This window comes from Pistacia vera, unplaced genomic scaffold, assembly GCF_008641045.1.
Source record: "Pistacia vera cultivar Batoury unplaced genomic scaffold, PisVer_v2 Contig22, whole genome shotgun sequence".
NCBI lineage: Eukaryota > Viridiplantae > Streptophyta > Magnoliopsida > Sapindales > Anacardiaceae > Pistacia > Pistacia vera.
The window spans coordinates 720577-747213 of NW_022196024.1; the positions used below are offsets into that span (position 1 = coordinate 720577).

General features: G+C 37.8%; 2 protein-coding genes and 1 pseudogene across 2 annotated transcripts; 1 reads left to right on the plus strand and 2 right to left on the minus strand.

Moving 5' to 3' along the window:
* The first annotated feature begins 6911 nt into the window (after positions 1–6911).
* Positions 6912–7952, plus strand: LOC116130362 (zinc finger BED domain-containing protein RICESLEEPER 2-like). Its single transcript, XM_031416109.1, has 3 exons — positions 6912–7253; positions 7302–7808; positions 7911–7952. The coding sequence occupies exons 1-3, from the start codon at positions 6912–6914 to the stop codon at positions 7950–7952; spliced, it is 891 nt and encodes a 296-aa protein (XP_031271969.1).
* A 1842-nt stretch (positions 7953–9794) lies between these two features.
* Positions 9795–13824, minus strand: LOC116130363 (annotated as a pseudogene).
* A 1995-nt stretch (positions 13825–15819) lies between these two features.
* LOC116130398 (upstream activation factor subunit UAF30-like) lies at positions 15820–18708 on the minus strand. Its single transcript, XM_031416151.1, has 2 exons — positions 18321–18708; positions 15820–16157 (listed from the first exon to the last, which is right to left on the minus strand). Exons 1-2 carry the CDS (start codon positions 18609–18611, stop codon positions 16041–16043), a joined length of 408 nt encoding a protein of 135 aa, XP_031272011.1. The 5' UTR covers positions 18612–18708; the 3' UTR covers positions 15820–16040.
* Between the last annotated feature and the right edge of the window lie 7929 nt (positions 18709–26637).

A 26637-nucleotide genomic window follows, 5' to 3' on the forward strand; every position in this document is an offset into this window, starting at 1 on the left:
TGGGTCTTGAGTTGGAGCGAGATCAAAAGCATGATTCTAGACCCTGTAGACCAATTGGTAATGGAGAGTGGCCATAAATTCACTAGTTTTAGGGATATCACTAGCTACTTAAACCTGTACCTTAAGAGCATCAAACAAAACACTGTCTTTAAGGAGCATATTGAAATTGGGGTAGAAAGTAACCATCACAGTACTAGCATTTAAAGTTGTTTCCATGCTGCCAATACAAGCATTGATGTATGTAGGGAAGCGAGTGTCGAGGAGAGCAATCTGGGTAGAGGTTGGAAGACCTTTTCTACCATGGAAGGTAAGAGCAAGATGAACAGCACCAAAATGAAGGTGGGTATATTCCTCAAGCTGCCATTGGGTCACCAATTAAGGAGGAAAGTAGAGCGGGAAGAACTGCTCAGACATGGTAGTAGCAATACCATGTTGATCAAAACGGGAGCTGTACACATATTCTTTTGTGTGATATTTGGGAGGTTTGACTAGGGTTTTGATTCTGGTAGTGACAGGTGGAGAGGGTTCTCTGTATGGAGAGGGTATAAGAAGATTATCCAACGGAGTGGAATCACCTTCTGGAATGTATGAAAGTTCATATAAAGACTTTACTTTATCTTTAAGATCTGTACAGAGTAGGGCAGTAGAAGAACTAGAAGAACTGGAACTTCTTGGAGAAGAGAAAGAAGAAGATCGAGAAAGTGCAGGTTTTGTTAACTGTTTACTCAGGGTAAGTGGGCTGCATTGATTCGTACTAAGAAAAACATTGGCGAAATAAAGCTAAAACATTTCACAGAGCATGAAGTTTACTGGACCATATTGGTTGTGGCGTGGGCACAGATGATAACATACTGTGACATCCACACAGAGACAGAAGGAGTTTCATATAAATGCTGGAAAAATCTCCAGGTAGTCTGGTGCGGCACAAGCGGCCATCTTAAATACCAACTGCCTTAGACACATAGTCTTGGTGACAAGAAGTTTCTGATACAATATGACTCAATCCAACTGTCTATAGTATGGAGCAGTATATTACCTTGCCTACAATTATTCATAGGCTTCATGGCATATGACCCTAAACCCTAAACCCTAAACCCTAAACCCTAACCTCTAAACCCTAAACCCTAGACCCCTAAAACCCTAAACCCTAAACCTTAAACCCTAAAACCCTAAACCCAAAACCCTAAAAAACCCAAAACCCTAAAAACCCCTAAAAACCCAAAACCCTAAACACTTCAAAACCTAAACCCTTCAAACCCTAAACCCTAATCTTGCAGGGTTACTCGTGTCTCCGAGAGGTTCTCTTTTGGGATTACTTTCGTGTATGGTTCTAATGACCTTGGGAATCACCACAACCTGTGGGATTTCCTTAGGGATCAGGCGGTAGAGTTTGATTCGGAGGGGCTACCGTGGCTTGTGTTGGGATATTTTAATGCCATTTTGGGAGCTTCTGATAGAGTAGGTGGAGATCTTGAGTGGTATGGTTATGTGGATGATTTTGGCCAATGTATCCATGATCTTGAGTTAATTGGGGTTCCTTTTACTAGGCTTCGGTATACTTGGCATAACAGTCATCAGGGCGATGGAATTATTTTATGGAAGCTCGATTGGGTCTTTGCATCGCTTTCTTGGTTCCTTGATCAACCGACCATAGTTTTAGAGTTTCGAACTCGGGATGTCTCAGATCATAGCTCTATGGTTGTCCGGTTTGGTCCTCGTTGTGGCAAGGTACCATCCTCTTTTAAATTTCTAAATTTTTGGGCTGATCGTGCAAATTTTATGGATATTGTTCAGACAGTTTGGGACAAGCCTATTATCGGCAATCCTATATTCCATCTTACGCAGAAATTGGGGTTATTGAAATAGAAGCTCAAATCTTTACATATTAGGGTCTCCAGCCATATCTCCAATAGGGTGATTAAGGCCCGTCCCTAGTGGGCAATAGCCCAAGAAAATTTGGATCGGGACCCTCTTTCTACTGAGTGTATCTCCCGGGAGAGGAACCTTGTCAACCAATATTTCACTTTTTGTCACGATGAGGAGTTTTTTTTTTTTAAAGCAGCGGTCTTGTGTTCAGTGGCTGAACTTAGGGGATCAGAATACTAAGTTCTTTCATAAGTCGTTGATCCATAGGCAGGTTTAGAACTGCATCCATAGTTTGACTGATGGGAATGGTACCCATATTACTGACAGTCAGGGTTTAGGGTGTTTGGTGGTGGGTTTTTTTTCAGGATCTTCTTGTTGCCCTTGCTCAACCTCAGATCACAGAGGCTCCCAGGTATTTTTCTAGGCGCATTTCTCCTGATATGATTTCTCCGTTGATTGCTCCTATCACTGATGATGAGATTAGGATTGTTTTATTCTCTATCCCGGATGATAAAGCCCCTGGTCTGGATAGATACACTTATTTGTTTTTTAAGCGGGCATGGGATATTATTGGTACAGATTTCAGAGACATAGTGAGACTTTTTTTGCTACTAATGAAATGCCAAGATGTGTTAATGCCACCAGGATTGCTTTGGCTCCTAAGGTGGAGAGCCCAAGTCGTATGACGGACATTAGACTGATATCTTGTTGTAATGTACTACACAAGTGCATTACTAAGGTGATAGTAAATTGGTTTAAAGTAATGCTTCCGGATGTTATTGGGAGTTCTCAATCGGCTTTTGTCTCAGGTCGAAGGATTTCTGATAATATTCTGCTGACTCAAGAGCTTTTGCGGAATTATCATCTTGGGGGTAATTCACCTTGATGTGCCCTTAAAGTTGATATTCGGAAAGCTTTTGATATTGTGAGCTAGAATTTCATCCTTTTGGGATTGTGTATTGTGGGGTTCCTTGAGTGTATGGTAAGGTGGATCATGACATGTATCTCTACACCGTATTTCTTTGTTGCCCTGAATGGAGAACTTGACGATTTTTTTAGGTCCTTCAGAGGTGTTCAGCAGGGGGACCCTCTTTCTCCTTACCTATTTGTGTTGGCTATGGAGGGGTTAGCTGGTATCTTTTGGGAAACCTCTTAAAGCCCTGGTTTTCATTATCATTGGAGGTGTAGGAAAGCAACTATTACTAATTTGTGTTTTGTGGATGATTTGATGGTGTTTTGTCAAGAAGATGCTTCCTCTGTTAGCCTGATCAAATCAGCCTTGGATTATTTTGCAAAGGTTTTTGGGTTGGTGACTAATGTAGAGAAGAGCCAGTTGTTTCTTTCTAGAGTTACGGATGAGGATCAGATTGGGTTACAGTCTATCATGGGTTTCCAGTTGGGCTAGTTACCAGTTAGATATCTAGGGGTTCCTATTATCTCTACCCGTCTTCGACATTTTGATTGTAGGCTTCTATTAGAGCAAATTTTATCTCGGAGTAGGCTATAGACGTCAGCTTCTTTGACCTATGTAATCCGAGTACAGTTGATCAAGTCAGTGCTTTTCTCCATACAGATATATTGGTCATCCATGTTTCTTTTGCTGGCATCTACAATTAGATGGATTGAGAGTATTTTGGTCTTGTTTCTTTGCAAGGGTACTTCTTTGCCCCCTTTTGGTGCCAAGGTTGCATGGTCTTCTATTTGCTACCCATTGAGAGAGGGTAGTTTGGGGATTAAGAGGATCCAAGATTGGAATAGAGTGGCTATTCTTAAACATGTTTGGAGACTACTTAATGATAGATCTTCTGTATGGTCTTCTTAGGCTTGTTTGGTTCTCCTCCGTGGTCAGTCCTTTTGGGGGCTTTATGGGCTTGGAGGAAGATTTTACTTAGCAAGGTTTGGTGTCGGGGTCTTATTGTGACTTGTATTGGTGATGGTAGGGACACCATGTTATGGTGAGATCACTGGCTGCCGCAAGGACCTTTGTGTGACTTACTCCCTTTTAGAACTTTGACTTCCACTGGTTTGCCATGGGATGCTCAGGTTTCAGACATTATTGGAGATGGTTTGTGGGATTTTTCCTTCGGGCAATGCACACCTTTAGCATATCTGGGACTCCATTATAGTGTAGCCTTCAGCGAGTCATCCTGACCATCTTGTGTGGGAGGGCCACCTGTTTGGATGTTTCTGTACTGATTCAGCCTGGAATGTGTTGCGAGACAAATGGGATGTGAACTCGATTCATCATCTCTTGTGGTTTCCAAGGCATATTCCATGCCACTCTTTCATTCTCTGGCTCACTTCTCTTGGTCGGCTTCACACCATGGATTGGCTTAGCTCTCATGGTGTCATTACGTCCTCCTTGGGTGTTTTATGCAGTTAAGCTACGAAGGCCCATGACCATTTGTTTTTCAGCTGTGACTTCTCAAGTTATGTTTGGCGGGAGGTCATTACCAGGACGCTCTCTACATAGCCTACTCTCTCTTGGCTCCCTTTGCTCCAGTGGGCTAGCTTGCATCTTAGACGCAAAGGTGACTCTAGCCACCTTCTTTCCCAGTTGGTCCTTTCAGTCACAATTTATTTCCTATGGTTTGAACGGAATAATCGCGTCTTTCGTTAGCATTGTAGCTCTTGCAAAGATACTGTTTTAGCTATTTGTGATCTAGTCCGGGCTAAGATTTTGGGTTTAGCACCTAAGTACGAGATGATGATGATGATGTGTGAGAAGTTAAAGATCATAAATAATCGCTACTATAAATGAAATAATCTGATGTTTTATCTTAGACTCTGTGTGGCTTTATGTGCCTTTGCAACATTTGGAATCCCTGTGCACGTAATGAATAAGATGTTTGCTACCAGTTCGAGGGTTTACATAGATTCTATTGTAGATAATATTTTTTGATGACTTTCTAAGTGCTCTCTTATCCATAAATTCTGTGAACATCACTGGTAGACAGTGGCCAAATTTTGTTGAAATGGGGACTCCAATTGAGTTTTAAAGCAATGTAAAAGCTGCATGTGGGTCTATCTTACCTAACTATTAAGCTATAGTCCAAGTTTCAATGGTCAGTAGTCACCACCAGTGTATATTGGCCACTATAGAACTAGAACATTAGTTGTTAAACTATGAAATACAGGAATAAATACTCCAAATCCAAAACAATTATTCCTTTCTCAATAGATGTAAGATTCCTCTGTAAACAAATGAAACATTATGCAATTTTTCTAGAAAAATGGAGGTAATGTTGTATTGATATATTCACTGATGTAGCATGACAGCATAGGACAAATCTTCAGAACTGATTTGGGCTTACTAATATATATTGCCATGGACATGTGCTAATTACATGGTAGTACTCATCTATTTTGTGTTCTATCTTCTATCACTATATCTCTATATTGATGAGACTTCGCATTGAATCAGTTTGGGATTCATCTGATTATCCCATGAAAATAAAAGCGATCTTTGAAACTTTTATAAGATTCATGGTATGATGAATCCTTTAACTGATCTTGGTTCTAACCTCTTGGTAAGCATATTCTTGTAACTTCATGGACTTGCTTAAAATGGCATTACCATTTTATGCTTGCCATTTTATGCTTTATCAAATTCCATATTCATTAACTAGATTCCTCAAATGGTTGGTATGGATGTTTGCTTGGTATCATATTTGAAATTTGTGACATGGATTGCTTTGTAATGAGTAGCAATTCTAAACTTGGGGGTGTAGCATTGGATGTTTGCTTGGTATCATATTTGAAATTTGTGACATGGATTGCTTTGTAATGAGTAGTAATTCTAAACTTGGGGATGTAGCATTGGATGTTTGCTTGGTATCATATTTGAAATTTGTGACATGGATTGCTCTGTAATGGTGTCTTATTTTTCAATTGTAGGTATGGCCTTGGGAGATAGTTCCTCAAGCACCCTTACATTGGATGACGTCGATAATTGTGTCACGATAAGAGCAGTCGATTGACGTAACATTTATACAAGCACATGTGGTACTAGTACGAAGCAAAGTGTGAGTAACCTCGAAAATGTAGAGGACAATGACAGTCCACTACAGAGGAAGAAGAGAGCGAAGACATCAACTGTGTGGTCAGAATTTAGGAAGTGGTTCTCCCTAGTGGTACAAGGAAGACAGAGTGCATTCATGTAAAACAAAGCTGAAAATGACTGCCACTGGAAGTACTACATAATTCAATAGACATTTGAAAAGGTGTGCAAAAGGAATAGCTAACTTGAGGCAACAACAAATAAATTTCCCTATCCTGCCTGCTCTACGGGGCCAATTCGATATGATGAAGATAAGGGAGCTTATTGCACATTGGGTGCTAATACATGAGCATTCGTTTTCTATTATGGAGGAAGAGGGGTTAAACAACATGATGAAGTACAGGATTCCTTAATGGGCTTTGATTTCCCGTAATACTTGTAAGAATGATTGTATGAGAGTGTTTGAAAATGAGAGGCAGAAGTTGTTGACCCTATTAAAAGGTGTTAGAAAGATAAGTTTAACCATAGATCTATGACATTCAGGCAACCAAAGGATGGAATACATGGTCTTGACTGGGCATTAGATTGATGATAATTGGAAGTTTAATAGACTGGTGTTGAACTTTATTCATTACCCTCCTCCCCATTCTGGTGTGGTCATTGCTGATGCAATTTCAAGTGTTTGATGGAGTGGAGAATTGAAGCTAAGGTCCACACAATCTCGGTGGATAATGCTTCAAGCAATGATGTTGCAGTAAAAGTGTTGAAAGATAATTTCCAAGCTACGGGGAAGCTCATATGTGGGGGCAAGATGTTTCATGTGAGGTGTTGTACACACATCTTGAACCTAGTTGTTCAAGATGGTCTTTATCAGATTAGACACATCATTGAGGACATCCGTGATAGCGTGGTGTATATCAATTCATCGTAGAGTAGACTAAAGGTGTTCGCAGAGATTGTTTAGCAGCAGCGATTGCTATTTCGCAAGCTTATTCTTGATTGCAAAACACGGTGGAATTCAACATATGATATGTTGACAACGGCAATGAAATTTAGACGTGTTTTTCCTTGTTTGAAGGAGAGGGATTTGAGTTATCATTATTGTCCCAAGGAGGAGGATTGGGACAAAGTTGAGAAAATTTGTTCAATTTTGAAGGTGTTCAGTGGTGCATCGAATCTCATATCGAGGAGTGATTATCCGACATCAAACTTGTTTCTAAAACAAGTTTGTACAATCAAAATTATGTTGGATAGTAAGAGTCAGGATGAAGGTCAGTTTATACAGTCCATGATTTGGAAAATGAAAGAAAAGTTTGACAAATATTTGGGAGAATGTAATTTATTGATAGGTGTGGCTGCTATTTTAGACCCCAGACTGAAGATGAGGGTGATTCAATGGGCATTCCCTAAGATGTATCCTGAGCGTGAAGCATAGGCAAATATTGATGTTGTTCGAGATGCCTTGTATGTGATATATAAGGAGTATGTTAATGCCAGTAAAGCATTGACTGCTGCCCGCGCTTCTACATCTACATGGGATGGAGTTAAGGTTATTGGTGAGGGGTCGAGGGTAGCGGCAGAGAGGGCAGATAATTGGGATGATTTTAGTCAGTTTCTGGATGTGGTTGAGACGGTTGAGCCAACAAAATCAGAGTTAGACTATTACCTAGGAGAGGGATGCCATAAATATGTCAGGGACCCTAAGGCGTTTGATGCTTTGACATGCTGGAAGGCTAATTCAACAAAGTTCCCTATCTTGTCTACCATAACTTGTGACATATTAGCCATCCCTATCACTATGGTTGCTTCTAAATCTGCTTTCAGTGCTGGCAGTAACGTTATTGACACGTATCGATCGTTGTTGTCTCTCGACACAGTGGAGATGCTCTTATGTGGATGTGATTGGTGCAGGAATTTGAATAGGGTGAAGAAAGGATGTAAAGTAGGTTATATACTTATATTGAATATTGTTTTTATTAAATTTAATTATTACGTTATATTTATACAAACTAAACTTCAATTACTCCGTCTTTGTCATTTTCAGGAAGACCATCAACCGTTGGAGATCAACCTTCCTATCCCGTAAGTTCCTGGGATTTAGTGCATGGTTTGGCTGTGGTAGGAGGCATGCATAGGTAAAAGTTTGATTTCTTTTGCTTTTGTTTTATGATTATACATATTTTTCTCTTGTCATAGTTACATTAAAAAATACTTACTAAATTGAACATTTTATACAGCTAGGGGGAAATGGTGGTTTTGGTCGCAGATTAGCCTACTGCAGACTACTGGTGGATAGTGATTTTGATTGGTGGATTGTATTTTCATATCTTGGAATGTTATTTGTATATATTTAGAACTGTTTTTTTATTTTGTAAAGTAATAGGCATTTTGTAAAGTCTGAAACTGTCATGGTTATTATTTTTTCTATAAATTCAACATTAGATGTAAAGAAGAAATGTTGTACGCAGGAAGACTGTAAGCAAGCTGTAAAAAAGGGGACATTGGCTCGGTCAAACCTGGGTTTGATCCAGCCTTAACAAGCTTGAGCTTGATTAGGGCTCGCAAGCTCAAGTTTGAGTTGGCTCGCCAGCTGACTCGAGCTCGAGTTCGAGTCTCATTTTTTAGGCTCGCCAGACTTTTTACAATCCTACCTGTGATCTATTGGGTTTTAACGTTTCTGGCCAAATTCCAACTGATTTTGGTGGCCAAAATTCAATTCGACACAACCACTTGAACCACCGTCTTCCACTTTACAAAACCCCTCTAATATCGAAACTTGGTAGCCTCTCGTTTGCTGGTTGTGACTCAAGTATTGGGTTGATTTTTTCGACCAAATTTCGATTGATTTCGGTGTCCAAAATTCAATTCGACACCACCCTTTGAACCACCAGCATTCCCTCTAAAAAAATCCCTCTAACCTTGGCACTTGATAGCCCCTCGTTCGCCGGCGGTAAGATTAGGGATTTGGGTGAACAGTAAAATTAGAAATTTAGATCGGAGAGGACGTTGGTTGATAGTCAGACTGATCGATCCAGTTTAGTTTTCTAAACATTGTTATGAGAAATTGACTTTTTCTATAAGTGTCTCATATGCTTTTTACTTTTTTTTTTTTACATTTTATTCATTTCTAATAACATGTAAATAAGACAATGGGGGAATTAAAGAAATTTTGTTGAAAATTTTCACTTGACTAGACTAAAATGTTTGTTACTATGGTTTTGGAGGTAAGTTCAATATACTTCAAACCTTAAGGACGAAAATTAACCCAAGCGTTTTTGGTTGAGGTTGCAAATATCACAATCACATGTTACAAGGATAAGATATTTAATTTGTCAAATGCTTTGGTGTTTTGTGATATGAAAAAAAAAAAAAAAAAGCGCCTTTTGGGAATTTCCTTTTATAACAAGTGGGGAGCTAGAAAGAGAGATTGTGTATAGAGAAACATATATATATTCATGCTCTTATATTAGAATAGTTTCTTTAGAATTGATTGTCTTAGAGGTTGAGTTTGCTTGTGAGAATGTTCCTATGTAGGGATGGCAAATTATGGGTTATGGGACAACCCAACCTACTCCATTTCTTGTGTCTAATATTGGGCTGGGTTGGCTAAGTTATATCTGGCTTGTGGGTTTATCCACTCCGATCCGCTTTAAATGAATTCATTGTATTACTATTATCATGTTTAATATTATCACCATACATAATATATTTTTTAAATAATTATTTCTGCATATAATTATCATTAATATTATTATAAATAATTGAATTTTTTCTATTGTATAATTGTTTTGTGACATAATTAAAAATTAAATTTATGACATAATTAAATCTATTGCTTTAGTGATTGTCTTTTTTTTTTTTAAATAAAAATTATATTCAATAAATCTCTTTTAAAAAGTCTTGTGAGAACTATTTTAATAACATTATCTCAATTACGTTTCTATATAATCATTAAACAGAGCAGTATCAAATATTATACCATTTATATATTCATCCAATGAAGTTATACTAATTACTCTGGTTAGTAAATACGGGTACGACAAAAAAAGGGTACGGGAATTTTACGGGTATAATACGGCAAACGGTGAAAACTACGTTTATAAAAATTTGACCATAAAATTCAGATACGGGAAAAATATGGTACGGGTATATATGGGTTTAATACGGTATATTATCAATAATACATTTTGAAAAATACGGCAATATCAATCTTAGTTTAAACACTTTTATGGACCACGTAATTAAAATCAATATAACATTTCAAATGGGAAATATTCAATTAACTAACATTAATCTTTTCTTTGCCTTAACAAATTCCTAGGCCCACGTCTTGGTCTAAGTTCTAACCCGCCAGTGGAAAGGATATTTATTTATTTTTTGGTTTGTGCAATAGAAAGCAATCTGCAGTGTTGAGTGTTGAGATTGACACGTACAGTGAAATCCACCACAAACACAAAACACCCTGACACCCATGACCCATCTTAAAAACCCCCCTCCCTCTCTCTTCTTCAATCAAATCATCTCTCCGTGTCTCACCCACAAGGCCAACTGCTTCTTTCAGAGCTCCAACAATGACATCTGCTTTATAGGCAATTCTTTCTACCAATACTTTCCCTTCCTCAAACTTATTCTTCTCCCCCAAACACAAACACAAACCCGTTAAAAATCTCAACCAGTTCGCCATCCGAGCTTCCTCTGATGACTCTGCTAGTTCCTGAGATAAAGACCTAAGAGATGAAGAAAAGTTGAAAACGTCAAAGAACTAAGGAAGAAAAGCTGAAAATGTCATCCGTCGAAGAGCTGAGGAAGAAGAAGAACCGAAGAAGAGAAGAGATTTTGTTTAATTTTGAATTAAACCCCACTAAAACGACGTCGTTTTGGGGTGAGCAGTGGTTTTTTTTTTTTTTTAAACAATAATACACGAATTATTCGGGTATTCATATTATACACGTATAATTCGGTAGTTTTTATAACATACGTCAAAACGCATTTTATACACGGATTATATGGCTGGCCGTACAATTCGCATATGAAACGCGTATTTACTAACTAGGCTAATTACTAAGAGTTTGCATGATTTTACCATTTATAAGTCAAATCTAATTAAATTTAGAGTTTTGATTGTTCATTTTTCTTTTTCAAATTGTCAATTAATTCTAGAAAAAAGATTTCTTGACTTGAATCTAAAATCTGAAAACTTTTTATAAACACATGAACTTAATTACCTAAAATACCTTTAATCATAATAAAATTAAAACTTAAATAAAAATGTTAAAAAGTGTCCTATAATTTATTTTATGTATAACACTTTTTAATTAATTAATTAAGTTTCCAATTGCTAGAATCCAGTGTTAGCTATTAGATTCCAATTGTTGGAAAATTTTAGGTAATAATATTGGTATCAAAATGATCCACTCTTAATGCTCATCTATCTCTACAATTTCTTTTAGCAATATGTATAACATTTGGCCAAGACATAACTGAGAAAGTTCAAGTGGAAACACTTTCTCAATCAGATCCCAACCAAAGACAATCTTTTTTAGTTTAAAATTATATAAAATAGAAATATTATTTAGAGACGTTTGTTTATATTTATGGTGAAAAATTAAACACTACACCGTCCAACATATTTCTAGAACGTTTAGTTCTATTTTGCGATTGTAACTTACTTATTTGTTCAAAGACATGTATATATCATTTATTGAATTGTATAATGTTTTGAATGTTACTGTATATATATATCTCTATATATATATCTCTGAATGCTATTATATGTGTATCAAAATTTATGGATTACTTCTGAAAAGAAGAAGAAGAAGAAGAAGAAAAAAAAAAAAAGGTGTTCTAAAATGAGAGTGCCCTCACACAAATCTCCGGCTCATCTAGCAAATAAATGAATTTTCCTTTTTACCTTCAAAAGTATTATGAAGAACTTAACATAAAATTTGATAATAGTCATGCCATGTTACAGCACATGTAAAACCTATCAAAAATATTATTTTATCACAAAATTTGCATAGAAACAAAGGCCAATAGTAGGTATCAATTCATATTTCACTGGTACATAGGTTGATTGTACTGGATGGACAAGTGCCTGACGCTTGAAAAGCACACAAACTGAACTGCTATCCCTTTGGAGAAGAGGAATGTCTATGATATGACCATTTCTTTGCTATGCGGTCTGATAACCTGCATTTTTCCCTCTTAGACGTGTGTGGATCAAGCTTGGAAAGATTATTAACAAACGTGATTGCTTCATCTCAACGATTGAGTTTACAATAACCATCTACAATGGAGTTGTATGTGATCTGGTTTGGTTTACATCCTTGCTTGATCATGTATCCAAGCACATCAATAGCCTCCACAAACAATGAATCGGCTGCATAACTTGAAACAAAGGTATTGTAGGTGATTACATCTAGAACAAGGCCAGAATCTCTTATTTTCGAAAATATCCACAAAGCCTCTTTCATCCAACCATTTCTACAATAGGCATAAATGACAGTATTATATGATATTATATCAGGTTTCAATCCTTTGTTGAAAGTTTCCTTTAAAATCTCTTGGGACTTCTCAAAATTTTCAGAACGTCTATACATATACATCAACCTATTGTAGGTTGTCAAGCTAGGAGTTAACCCACTTTCATTCATGAAGTTCAAGATCTCATTTGTCTTGGTACTCATCTGCCTCCTGCCATAAATCGAAATCATGGCATTTAGAGTGGATTTGTCAGGGGAAAATCCTTTTTTCTTCAACTCTAAGAAGGCATGCTCTGTTTCTATAAGAAGGTCACTTTTAGTATTAACCAAAACAAGGGTCTTCAAGAGCACAACATGAGGTTCAATCAGACCAGAGAATATATCTTCTGCAAGAGTAAGCATCCGCTCAATCTCCTTGCCATTGGCATAAGCATGAAGTAAAGAACAGTATGTTCCCTCATCAACATCCTTCATTTCAGCAAGTATTTTCTCAGACTGTTCCCACATCCCTCCCCGAGCCAATGCTGCCAAAACAGTATTGTAGGTGCAAAGATCGGGTGTAACCTCAGCTTCCAGCATTCTCTTATAAACAGACATGGCTTGGTCAAAAGAACCACGACGACTAAATGCACTAATTAGGGTGTTGAAAGTGTCCCTCTCAGTAATGAACCCTGCCCTCTTCATCTCCTTGAACACACCTTACACTTCCAAGTCCATCCTATTCTGCCCAAATATTGCCAAAAGTGTGTTCCAAGTAACAATGTCTGGCTTACAATTGCATGTCCTGATTGTTGGATTTGTCGACTACTTCAGCATTAATGGGTAACGGAGACACACTCGGGGGTCCCGCTGAGGATTTCTTTTAAGTTACTAATTCCTTTTTGGGTTGGGCTTAGGAATAGGAATCCTTGTAAAACTAGGTTTAGTCTCTTAAACCTAGTATATAAACATACTTTTCTCTTCTTATGTGTGTGAGAGCAATTCATTCATTGTAAACGAGAGAGGTGAGGCATATTGTAATAATATTGACTCAGCTGGACGTAGCCCACATTGGGTGAACCAGGGTAAATGGTGCATGTTATTTTCTTTGTTTACGGTTTGATTTGTTTTACTATTATATTTTGTTCCTGTTGTTGTCTCTATTTCGTTCAATTGGTATCAGAGCTAGGTTTTGTTAAACTGTGATTTAGAGATGGCGGGATCAAAGGTTGAGATTGAGAAGTTCGAAGGCAAACGCTTCGAGCTTTGGAAACTGTGGATGGAGGATCTACTCGTTAATAGGGACCTGTGGGGTGCAATTGTGAATGATAGGCCAACAGTCGAGACTGCCGTTGTTACAACGAGTGAAATGTCTAGAACTGCATTGTCAAGTATGCTTGGGTCTAAACCTGTTGAAGGAGAATTATCAGTGACTGATCGTACCGCATTTGCTGAATTGGACAAGATGGATCGGAACACCAGAGGTTTGATTCGCATCTGTCTTGAGGACTCTATTCTAACGAATGTGATGGATCAGGATATGGCTAAGGGTTTTTGACAAAAGCTGGAAAATATGTATCTGAGTAAGTCTTTGGTGAACTTGATGTTTTGTCGCAAGAAACTCTACAATCTCTGTATGCATGATGGGGATTCTCTTGCTGCACATTTGGATGAGTTTAATACTCTGGTGAATCAACTGCTGGCTGTGGATGTACAACTCACCGAATATGAGAAAGTGGTAACATTGTTATGCTCGCTGCCTGATACATGGGACAACCTGATTGTTGCGATTAGTGGTGGAGGATTGACACAGATGTCGTGGGAATCTGTATGTTCTACATTATTGGCAGAGGATATGCGACGAAGAGGTTCAGAGGTTTCGTCTAGGGATGCTTTAACTGCTAGGGGACGAAATCTTGATAGGAATTCTAATAAGCCTGGCAATAGGGGAAAGTCGCGAGGTAAATCTAAGAGCAAGGATAAAAGTAAGATTNGTATTAAATTTAACCGTTTTATTATAAAGTATTAAAAATCTCTATAAATATCATGTATTAGTATTCAATATATATTCTGAACGAAGTGGACGTGTTCATATTTTAATCTTTTTACAATAGTAAATATAACAAGTAGTATTCTTTTTAATCTTGTTTAAGATTTTTACACTTATTTGGTAATAATTAGTTAATTACTTAAGTTTTTTATCAAAAAAAAATATTTTAATAAATACATGATATTATACATACGTTAAATATGATTTTCCAACAATAATTAAATATTAATCACAAAAATTATGAAAATTTATTAAAAGGATTCATGTTAATCACCAAATTTTAGTGTTCTTGTTTAATTGGAATTTCATTCCTTTTATCATTTTTGTGTCAGTGTCTTATCTTTTACCACAAATTTCATATTCACATCACCGTTTTAAAACCCGGACTGATCCAACCGAGACTCGACAACCTCTCCAATTTGGGATACCATTTTTCACTATTCACAAGATCCCTAATTTGATCATTGGCGAATGAGAGGCTACCAAGTGTCAGGGTTAGAAGACTTTTGTAGAGTGGAAGCCGTTGGTTCAAGGGGTGGTGTCGGATTGAGTTTTGGACGTTGAAATTTAGCCAAAAAATTCAACCCAATATGTGAGTCACAGTCGGCAAATGGGGGGCTACCAAGTGCCGTGATTAGAGGATTTTTTGTTGAGTGGATGCTGATGGTTTAGGTGGTGGCGTTTGATTGAATTTTGGACGTCGAAATCAGCCGGAATTTGACTAGAAAAATCAACCCAATCACAACGGTATATACTTGTCACGGCTAATGACTAGAGGGTTACCAAGTTCTTGGATTAGATGGGTTTTGTAGAGTGGAGGACGATGGTTCAGGTGGTGGTGTTGGATTGAATTTTGGCCACCAGAATCAGCCAAAATTTGGCCAAAAAGGTCAAAATCCAAACAAATCACAGGGGTTTATTTGCTAAATTTTAAACTTGTGAGGACTGATTGATTTTTTAAGGGTGTGTTTGTAAGATTTTAAACTTTTTGGATCACCGGAAACCACCGATTTTACCGGTGGAACCGATCAACCCAAGACCCAGATGGCCTTACTGGGTCCCTTAAAGGGTCAGGTTTAAAACAATGATTCACATTTCTCACAAATCAACTCATAACGATTGTTTTATCATAAATCAATGATTACTTTGATATTTTCATCAACAAAACCATAAAATAATTCTCACAATTCAAAATCAATAGAATTAACCGTATAACGATTTCTTAAAAGTTAACTTGTATTAAAGTTGGCTGGAGCGTTGAAGGTGTCCAGCTGTAGCCTGTTATGATCATTGAGATGGGCATCATGCTGGGTCACCATGAGAATAATGAGCAGGGTTTGAAAGCTGCTTGCACATAGTAACTTAGCCAAATAAAGAAGTTCTAAAATAAAAGTAGAAATTATGCATATAAATTCCACCAAATTTAAGATGCATAAACCCCCGCAACAAGTAGTAATATTGCATTAAAGAACCTACATCTTAAGGAACCAGAAGCCAAAAACTCAATTAAACAGTTGTACTTCTGTACGCCAATACTACCAAGACTAAAAATACTACTAATTGAAGAAAGCAACATCCACCTTCACTAGTATGATCCACCAAAATACAACCTCCTCAAACAAATTATGGTTCCCAGCTTTTCGATCCGTTCTCTTGGATTTCATTACAGAAAATGAGGACTAATCAACCCTGCAATCTCAAGGAAGCCAACTCGATCCTTTCCTCCAAATATCTTCTTCAGCTTCTCGTCACAAACTATGACCTTCTTGTTTTCAGGATCCTAAAAAATGGCAATTCAAATAAGTTCAAGATTCGTGATATAAGAAAGTATAACTGATATTAACACTTGTTATAAATAACAACAGCATAAGAAAGGAATAGAAATGGGAAGTTAATGGTTGCAAGTTTTTTAGGAACTCAAACATATGATACATCTCACTTACTAAGAAATGATAACTTCAAAAAAGAAAAAACACAGAATAATCACCAATAACAGAACTGATTAATAGGACAACTTCATCCACAAAGAATACATGCCTTACCACCTATTGCAACGTTACAATCTAACAGGTAGGGGAATTGGCAAATGCACAAACATTTTAGTTTTGTAACCAATAACAATAGTTTAACATTAGAGCACAAAGAAGCTCTGTAGTGTCTCCATGTGAATCACTAAAAATGTTATTTCTCTCATCAAATCCCTTTTGTACTTATCTTGAGAGGACAATGAATACTATTTACCAAGAGCTCATACACATGTAAGTGAACTAGCTGTCCACATGAGGATCAGAGGAGAAAACCTGTTACCCATCTAAGAATCTAGACCTAACTAATGGCTTATAAGTAATTACAAAAGTAAAACCCCTCTCATTCTCGTGAACCAAGCAAATAACTCTACCAGGGTTAACCTCAGAACCCAAGGACAACAACCTGGAATACCAGAACCAAGGACCTCCATGAGGGTTCTCACAAATTAATCAACTTCAGTCCTTGTTTCTGCATTTTTAAATAAAATGCTGTTGTATAACTACATACCGTGCAGGAATAATGTGGAAGGCAAATTTTTTTAAGTAGTTTCTTTGCCAATTTAAATCTACAAGGGAAAAATGCAACAAGTATGACACTATAAGGTGAAAGCATTTGAATCTAAATCTGAATATATCAGCGGACAAAATAGAGTCTTTATGCTTTTATAGAACATTTTTGAAGAATTTGTCAGACCAAAACCTTTATTATTCCAGAAAATATAATTTTATTATCGGAGTTATCATAATGACGATGATTCATGTGTATTATGAAAGTCCAACTTATTTATATTCAAACAATAAAAGAATGCTGCACAGATTTTAAAATTCATTTTATCAGCCATGGGCCTTCACCTACACTAAGTCATCTCTACGACGCACCGCCTTTTAGCACATTAGCATAGTAGTAAAAAAAACCCTCATAAAACGTATTCCTTCAGAATACTCAACTTATTTTAATATTACCTCAATCCTTCAGCATACAAGGCCAAGCACTTCTGTCAATACATATCAGCTTATGACCATGTGAAAAGTAAATTAGCCAGTTTTAAAAGAAAATTATGGCACTAAAAACAAACTACTATTCCAAGTTTTTACCCCAAGAAAGCTAAAGCTCTGTCAAAAATCACCTGCATTTCATAAATATATACTGCAACACTTCGAAATTTCATTTACAACAAATTTGTGAAATGAAATGGATATTGTGATGCAACTGGATGTAATAGGAGGTTATATTCTTTAGAAAATTAGAGGCAAACATCCCCATTTCCTTTCAATTCCAACTTCAAAACAAAACTCATTTTAGCAAACAAACTTTTCTCGTTCATCAATATGGAATTAACCCAAGCACAAAAAGAAAAAACAAAAAAAATACCACCAAGATCCCACCCAAAACCCCAAAGGAACGAAACCTATTTCTATTAATATAACAATAATACAATACTTACAAACATTTTCATACAAAGTGAGATGGCAAATAATGAATGAAAGAGTAAAATAAAAAGTCAAACTCATTATATTCACTCTTCTATTCATTTTTTGCCACATCGCTTTGTATGAAAATCTTTGTAAGTGTAGTATTACTCTTAATATAAAAACTCACATGTATGCCAAACCAATACCGTCTTATCCAAACCCAAAAACTCCATTAACCTAAAGCACAAGTAAAACTCATTTCTAAACACAAAAACAAAGCCGCATCATTCTAGTTTTCTAAGAAACACGCGATCCAAATGAGCCAAACCCATTTCCACTAACACAATAAAATAACCTAACATCATTTCTAAACAAACACAACCTTATCCAAACACAAACCCCTGAATAAAGCACAAAAGGACGACTAAGCTTCGTCAAACAATAATACAAAGTAGTACTATTACTAGTAACATTAATAATAGCAGAGAAAAGAAAAATAAAACCTGAAGATTGTGTTCTTTGATATAAGCCCAAATCTGTTTGAGAGCCTGAGTGCGAGGGATTTCAGGGACACCGACAAGTGCTTGCATTTCAGGAGACACGGGGCGAGGCTTCCTAATGCCACGTGGCTCACGCTTTCCTGTAGCGGGCTTGGAGGCAGTGGCTAAGGTCACAGTACGAACCATGCGGAGATTACCGGAAGCAATGAGGCTGGGCCGGATGGAGGGTATAAGGAACGACGCCGTTTCGGGGGAGAGAAAAGCGGTGGAGAAAACGCCGGAAGAGATTGCCATTTCTGGGTAATGGTTTTGGGAAGTGGAGGGTTTTTTGTTATCCCCTTTGTTTTGTTTTGTTCAGTTCGTGTAGGAGAAGAGATATCGTGTGACGGTGTGGGGGTGTGAGGGGGAATCTAGCCCGCCTTAATTCTTCTTCTACGGATATCGAAACGGTGCGGTTTGGTTCGTGATGAAATTGCTGGAAACACCCTCTTGGTGGACTCGGACTATGACAATACCACCACACATATTTGAAATTTGTGTTAAAACATTAGGTCAATAAAAGTTTAATAGTAACTGCATATAAAAATTTGTAATGCACTAGAATAATTAATTGATTAAATGTAGGATAAAACTCATATAAATTCATGATTTTTTATAAGTATCAACCCCCGTAAAGTTGGAGCATAACATATTTTAGTTTGGCAAATTTCATGTTCTTAGTTTTAATATTGTCAATGATACAAGTCATTGTGCATAATGGCATACAAGAACATCCATTTTATTTTTTTTGAGTAAACAACTTTTTCCCACCCAAATAATGGTCTAATGACACTTTCCTATCTAAAAAGTTTCAAAACACAACTTTATTATCTATCTTAAGGCTAGATTCAAATCAAGCCTAGTCGAGTATTTAGCTACTTGAGCTTGACTCGAAAGCTACAGTGCCGAACTCAAGCCAAGCCCAAACTTGGTCAAGCCTAACATTCTGAATTCGAGCTCAAGCTCGAGTATAAAAAGGGGTACTCAAACTTGAGCTAGCTCAAGCTCAGTTGATGCTCAATTAGTGGGACTTTCAAATGATTAATCTTCTCTTTTCCCTCGTTCACTTATTTTTCATCCACTTGAAAAAACATTCGGTACCCAAAATTATTGATTCGTGTTTTGTAAAACCAAGAGTTATGTTCTTGTCATTGTAAACAAAATTCATCAAATATAGAAGAAACCACAAAAAACTCCCAACTTACAAACTATCAAACACTGTGAATCCCAACCATCCATCCAAGAAAAGGAAAAAAAAAAAAAAAAAGAGCTCGGCTTGGCTCGAGTTTATATTAGAATAAATGAGTTTTTGGTTTATAACTTTTGCTTACATGTCAAAAGAAGACACAAAATAAAAAAGAGAGCAAGAAAAGAAACTAAAGAGTGCAGCAAGTTCCCTATTTTAAGGGCATTGGCATTCCTTTCCTTGCCAAATCAATGAAGAGGAAAACCCATTCCTTCACCAATTCGGTGAAGCATATCACTATCGGAATTGCCCACTCCACCAGATATCCCATCTTTATGTCATTGAATGGCTTCTAATTGTATTGCATTTCTTTCCACCGTTCCTTATGAGGTCTCAATAGGTCAATTGGTTCCTGCTCCCAGGTGATCTAAATAGACGAATTGGTGTGTTACCAATATGATAATTTAAGAGGGGATCTGTTAAGTTATCGGNCTTCTCATGTGATCGGTTTCCTCCAGTTCTTCCTTCTTGTTGGTGATTCAACTCTGACAGAGGGTGTTTCTACCGTTTTGGATTTATCTCTCACTTCTCTTGATTACAATGGCAGAAGCATCAAAATCAACTGTTCAGGCAAGAAATCAACAAGGAAAGAGAGGTTCTCGAAAGGGAAAAGGAAAGGGATCTAGACCACATTGCACCTATTGTGACAAGAATGGCCACAACTGAGACACTTGTTGGGCTTTGCATGGGAGGCCACCATGTCAATCTTCTAATCGATCCACCGCTCATATGGCTCAAGCAACTAGAGATGGACTCCTTCCTTTACCCGATGCTAAAGACCAACAACCCAACTCCATTACGTTGTCTGGGGCTGATTACAATGAGTATCTTCAATATCAAGCTGTCAAGCAGCAGTCATCCTCATCTGGCGCCTCCCAAACAGGTAATTCCTTTGCTTATCTGAGTAGGACCTCCTCCATTGGCCCATGGATTTTGGATTCCGGAGCATCTGACCACATTTATGGTAATAAAAATCTTTTATCTCAAATGACCTCTTCTCCCACTTTATCAAAAATTACTCTTGCTAATGGTTCGCAGACTATGGTCAAAGGGATAGGAGAAGCTCGACCACTCCCTTCCATTTCTTTAAACTCAATCTTATTCGCCCCTGAGTGTCCATATAATTTGATTTCTATTAGTAAGTTAACCAAATATCTTAACTGTTCTATCACCTTTTTCGTTGACTCTATTGTGGTGTAGGATTGAAACACAGGTCAGACGATTGGAACAGGACATGAATCACATGGACTGTACCACCTCTCCGAACCAAATCCGCCAGTTGCCTTCACCTTCGCTGCATCTACTGACATTCTTCATAGCCGCCTTGGTCATCCAAGTCTTGCCAAATTTCAGAAATTAGTGCCTAGTATGTCTACATTATCTTATTTTAATTGTGAGTCATGTCAACTTGGAAAACAAACTAGAGCTTCCTTTTCCAAGCGAGCCAATAATAGGGCCATCTCAATGTTTGATATTGTTCACACAAACATATAGGGTCCTAGTCGTGTCAGTTCAACTTTGAGTTTCTATTATTTTGTTATTTTTATAGATGACTATTCTCGTAATACTTGGGTATTTTTAATGAAAACTCGTTCTGAGTTATTTTCTATCTTTCAGAATTTTTGTGCTGAGATTCGTAATCAATTTGATGTTTCTATTAAGATTTTGCGTAGTGATAATGCTAGGGAATATCTATCTTCTGCCTTTACTAAGTATATGTCTTCTCAGGGTATTATTCACCAAACCTCATGTGCCTATGCTCCTCAGCAGAATGAGGCCGCCGAACACAAAAATCATCATCTTATTGAAACTGTCCGTACCTTACTTATACATCATCATGTTCCTCTTCGATTTTGGGGGGATGCAATTCTCACTGCCTGTTACTTGATTAACTGTATGCCTTCTTCTGTCTTGCAACATAAGAGTCCTCACTCCATTCTGTTTCCTGGTAAAGACCCATACCCAATACATTTACGAGTGTTTGGTTGCATTTGCTTTGTTCATGATCACACTCCAAGCAAAGACAAATTACAGCCTAAATCTGTTAAGTGTATCTTTTTAGGATATTCTCGTCTCCAGAAAGGTTACCGTTGCTATGACCCAACCACCAACAAATATTTTGTTTTTACAGATGTAACTTTCTTTGAGACATCTATATACTTTTCTGAAAACACCGTCAATAGCAATCTTATCCCTGCCACCTTACCTATCCCCATCCCTCCTTTCTCGTTGAGGGATCATCCTCATCTCCAAGTTTATTCTTGTTATCCTCGTCCTCTTACTAATTTCAATGGTACTTCCCTTCTTGATATAGGTACCTCGGTCAATCCTGATGACCCATCTCCTGTTCCTCCGTTACCTGCTCCAGTCATGTCTCCTGTAGACGAGGCAACTCCTCCACTTGCCCTTCGCAAAGGTATTCGATCTTCTCGAAATCCACATCCTATTTATAATTTTCTTAGTTATGATCGTTTATCTCCATTTTATTCTGCCTTTATTTCAAACCTATCTTCTATCCCTATACCTAACACTGTTAGCGAGGCAATAACATATCCAAGGTGGAGACCTGCCATGATTAAGGAGATGACTGCACTCAATCATAATGGTACTTGGGAGTTGGTTTCCTTACCGCCAGGCAAGACTGTTGTTGGGTGTTGTTGGGTTTACATTGTTAAGATTGGTCCTGATGGCAAAGTTGATCGGCTGAAGGCTCGCCTTGTTGCAAAGGGTAACACTCAGATCTATGGGCTCGACTACAGTGATACCTTCTCTCATGTTGCTAAGATTTACTTCGGTATGCCTCCTTATTTCTTTAGTGGCCATGTATCAATGGCCCCTTCATCAGTTGGTTATTAAAAATGTCTTCTTGCATGATAAACTTGCCGAGGAAGTGTATATAGAGCAACCGCCAGGGTTTGTCGCTCAGGGGGAGTCAGGATTGGTGTGTCGTCTACGTCGGTCTTTATATGCTGTCAAACAGTCACCCAGAGCATGGTTTGGACGGTTCAGTTCTGCGATTCAACAGTTTGGGATGTCGCGAAGTACAGTTGATATTCAGTATTTTTCCGCCATAATGATTATGGTAAATTTATATACTTGGTTGTCTATGTTGATGACATTGTCGTAACAGGTAATGACCAAGATGGGATTTCTCAACTGAAGCAGCATCTGTTTAGCCATTTTCAAACCAAGGACTTGGGGAAGCTAAAGTATTTTTTGGGGATTAAGATAGCACAGTCTAAGGTTGGTATTGCTATATCACAAAAGAAGTATGCCTTGGACATTCTTAAGGAGACAGGTATGTTAGACTGTAAGCCTGTAGATTCTCCTATGGATCCCAATGTCAAACTTGTTCCTGGACAGGGGGAGCCATTAGAAGACCCTGGAAGGTATCGAAGATTGGTTGGTAAGCTGAATTATCTCACGATCACCAGACCAGATATCTCATTTGCAGTTAGTATGGATAGCCAATTTCTCCAGGCCCCATGTAGTGGTCATTGGGACGTAGCAGTTCACATTCTCAAGTATATTAAAAGTGCTCCAGGACAAGACTTGCTATATGAAAATAGGGGTAATTCTCAAATTGTTTGGTATTCTGATGCTGATTGGGCAGGGTCTCCATCAGATAGACGATCTACTTCTAGATACTGTATCATGATTGGAGGTAATCTAATATCTTGGAAGAGTAAGAAGCAAGATGTAGTAGCTAGATCAAGTGCAAAGGCAGAATATCGGGCTACGACTCTCGCAACTTGTGAGCTCATTTGGTTGAAACAACTTCTTCAAGAATTAGGGTGTAGTGAAGTGAAGCAGATGAAACTAATATGCAACAATCAAGCTGCTCTGCATATTGCCTCAAATCCAGTCTTTCACGAAAGAACAAAGCATATAGAGGTTTATTGTCATTTTATCCGACAAAAGATTGAATCCGGATGCATTGTCACCAGTTTTGTCAACTCAAATGACCAGCTAGCAAATGTTCTTACTAAGTCTCTCAAAGGTTCTCAAATCGTATACATTTGTAACAAGCTTGGAACATATGACATATATGCTCCAGCTTGAGGGGGAGTGTTAAGATATATTAGGAAAATAGAGATATTATTTCCTAGATTGACTGTTAAGATATATTAGGAAAAGAGAGATAGTATTTCCTAGATTAATTTGTGTAAATATGGTAAACTAATATTGTGTGTATATCCTTGATTATTTAGGATCAATTCTTTCCTAATTCATGTAACTTGTACATTGTATAAATTCCCGTCTTGCTTGGGAAATAATCAAGCAACATATTTCACAAACACCGTTGTTTCAACTATCAATATTTAGATTGGTGCATGCTTTACGGACATTGTTTCCTGATAAAAATCTAGAGAGAATATAGTAGTACTATTGATAGCTCTTACATATAAAAATCCAGAGAGAATATAGTAGTATTGTTGATAGCTCTTACATTTTGCACCAGGTTGATAGTTGAGACTTGAGAGATATTATTTGGGTACATGGGAATTGACTTGATAGATTCTTTGATGCATTTCATATTAATTTACTAATAAATGTTCTCTTGATAAATCTAGATATCATTTTCCTACATTCTAGCCTTTTTTTTTTTTTTTTTTTTTTTAGTGTCTAAGTTAGCTTATGCACATCTCAACTAATCTCTCAAGACCTTGAAGTGAACAGTAGGGTGAATTTCCTCAGTGGTCACCCCTAAGGGGATTTACTTGGCCGTTCACTTCAAGGCTCCGAAAGATAAGTTGAGATGTACGCAATCTAGTCTGGGAGTTTGCCCTAACACCTCGGTTAAAAAAAAAAAAAAAAAAAAGGCCAGAATGTAGGAAACCTTTTGCTTCACATTCTTCTTGACATGGCTAATTGACCATGTATCAGTTTGTTTTGACTTACACAATTCACTTACTATTGTTGATGCAAAAATACACTAATTAGACTGATCTGATCGACGTTGTTGGGACCAGAACTGATGTGTGCGCGATTATGGGTAACCAGCAGTGAATAAATAATAAATGCAGTAAAGTAAATGACAAAGAGGTTTTTAAAGTGGTTTGGCGAGTTGAACTCTTGAGCTTACGTCCACTGTTTTTGTATTTGCTGTGAGAGCTTACAATGATAATCTTAGAATAATTTGCTAACATCTTTCTCATTGTTGGAGGGGGTTTATATATCGATTGTGTACAAAGGAAAGAGCGAAAATAAAGAAATTATAATTAAGTTTGAAATGCAACTTCGATATTCTTGAGATTGGCCTCTATGATTGCGCAAAGATTGTTGTCGATCTAATCCTTCCCGAGATAACCGAGATCTAAAGTTATATGTGAATTGGTTGAACAATTGTAAGGATTGGTTGTGACTAGCATATGCTAGGTCGAGCTATGACTCAACAAGCTTATGTTAGGTTAGACAATCGATAGAGTCGGGCTGGTTCTGGGTCAAGCTACAGCCTTGCAATTCTCCAAGCTTGAAGGAAAAATCACACATAACATCTACCCCTAGTGTTCGGTGCTCATTCAAGCTTCAAAAACTGTTGCTCGATTTGATGTCAAGCTCGATATTCATTGGTAGGGCACTGAATGTAGATTCAGTTGAGTTTTACGAGTCAGACTCATCCCCAATCGACGTGCTCAACACTTGATCTTTTCTCTTTTGTGACATTCTTGACAAACTCAAAATTTGAAGAAAAAAAGGGTATTCATGTAAATTCCACGTAGTCATGTCGCATTAAATGCGGTAGCCTTTGGCAGTTGCTTTTCGTCGCACATGGGTGACTGTAGTTATCCACATGAGAAGTTGAGGCAACGTGCGACAACGGTTATGATTGTGACAGTCTGATGGTTGATCGCCCCTCGTGGATGCTTGGCGTGTGGCCATGTCCAAGGGTTGAGATTGTTCAACGAATAGAAGGCCGAGATTCACTATAGATTGATGGCTACGATCGAACCCCACCCTTTGGTCTTCCATGCAAACCATTATAAAAGTGGGCAAACTTGTCATAAAGCTTACATACCTTGCAAAAATTTTCAAACGTTCTTGCTCATTCCATCACTGCTTCTTTATCTTCACGATGCGTTTCCGGTGAGCTTTTCCTATTCTCTTATTTCAGTAAGGTTTCTTTTTCCTTCTTTTAGTTGTTTTTCTTGATTTTCGCGATTATGGGTGGCCATTATCATGGCCACATTGAGTCTTTTAGAGTTTTTAAGTGTGTCTCCAACGGTCTTAGGTTTAAGGAGAGTTTATCATGGTAGCCTCCGAAATCCCTGATAGGTCGCATGTGTCTGTTGTCCAACGTGAGCTATCTCGAGTGCTTGAACTAAAAGCAAATTGTGGATAGGTCGTCGAGTTTTTCGAGCTTTGACACATGTTCACTTCTGTTTCAGGTACCTAAGAGCGAGCTATAGTCATGTCTTCGTCAAACAGCCACATAATTGATCATATGTTCTATTCCCATACGGGCTTGACAATCCTTGGGGGCACATCCGCGAGGTTTTCGAGGAGGTCATCACACAAAGCTCGAACCCTGACGCGACGAAGTCGTTCGATCATGCTTCTGTGGAGGTCGCTTAGTCAAGGAGATCTCTAGTTCATAGACCAAGAAAGGAATCGAAATCCTCGATTGATGTCGAGGATCTTAGGCGCATAAACAAGACTTATGCGCCTTAACTCAACTTAAGGGTTCCAAGAGGAGAATTCCCTAACAAGTGGGTGGCGATCTCTAAGACCTTTCTAAGGTGTAGGATGCCTATTCTCCCTTACCAATTCATCGACAACGTTTTGAACGGTTTGACATCGTCCCTTTCCAACTGTCCACAAACTCATACGTCATAATCATAGGTCTATACATGGCATACCAAATAGCCGAGTTGGGTGAGCCATCTGTTGAGGAGCTCGTCCATTTGTATAGATTAAAGAAGGGTCAAGACCAGACGCACTATCTCTTTAAAGCGAGTAAGGTACGTTTCAACGGGCTAGTCGATGTTCTAAAGAAGGTCTCGCACTAGGACTCTCAGTTTTTCTTTTATGAGG

Bases quoted from the DNA above. Each gene is read 5' to 3' on its own strand.
- LOC116130362 (XM_031416109.1), top strand. From the start codon at position 6,912: ATGAAATTTAGACGTGTTTTTCCTTGTTTGAAGGAGAGGGATTTGAGT. The intron at 7,254-7,301 runs GTGATTCAATGG...CGTGAAGCATAG, and splicing joins ACCCCAGACTGAAGATGAGG to GCAAATATTGATGTTGTTCG. The intron at 7,809-7,910 runs GTAGGTTATATA...TGTCATTTTCAG, and splicing joins GGGTGAAGAAAGGATGTAAA to GAAGACCATCAACCGTTGGA.
- LOC116130398 (XM_031416151.1), bottom strand. From the start codon at position 18,611: ATGGCAATCTCTTCCGGCGTTTTCTCCACCGCTTTTCTCTCCCCCGAA. The intron at 16,158-18,320 runs GTTTTATTTTTC...GCCATTTTTTAG, and splicing joins TCAAAGAACACAATCTTCAG to GATCCTGAAAACAAGAAGGT.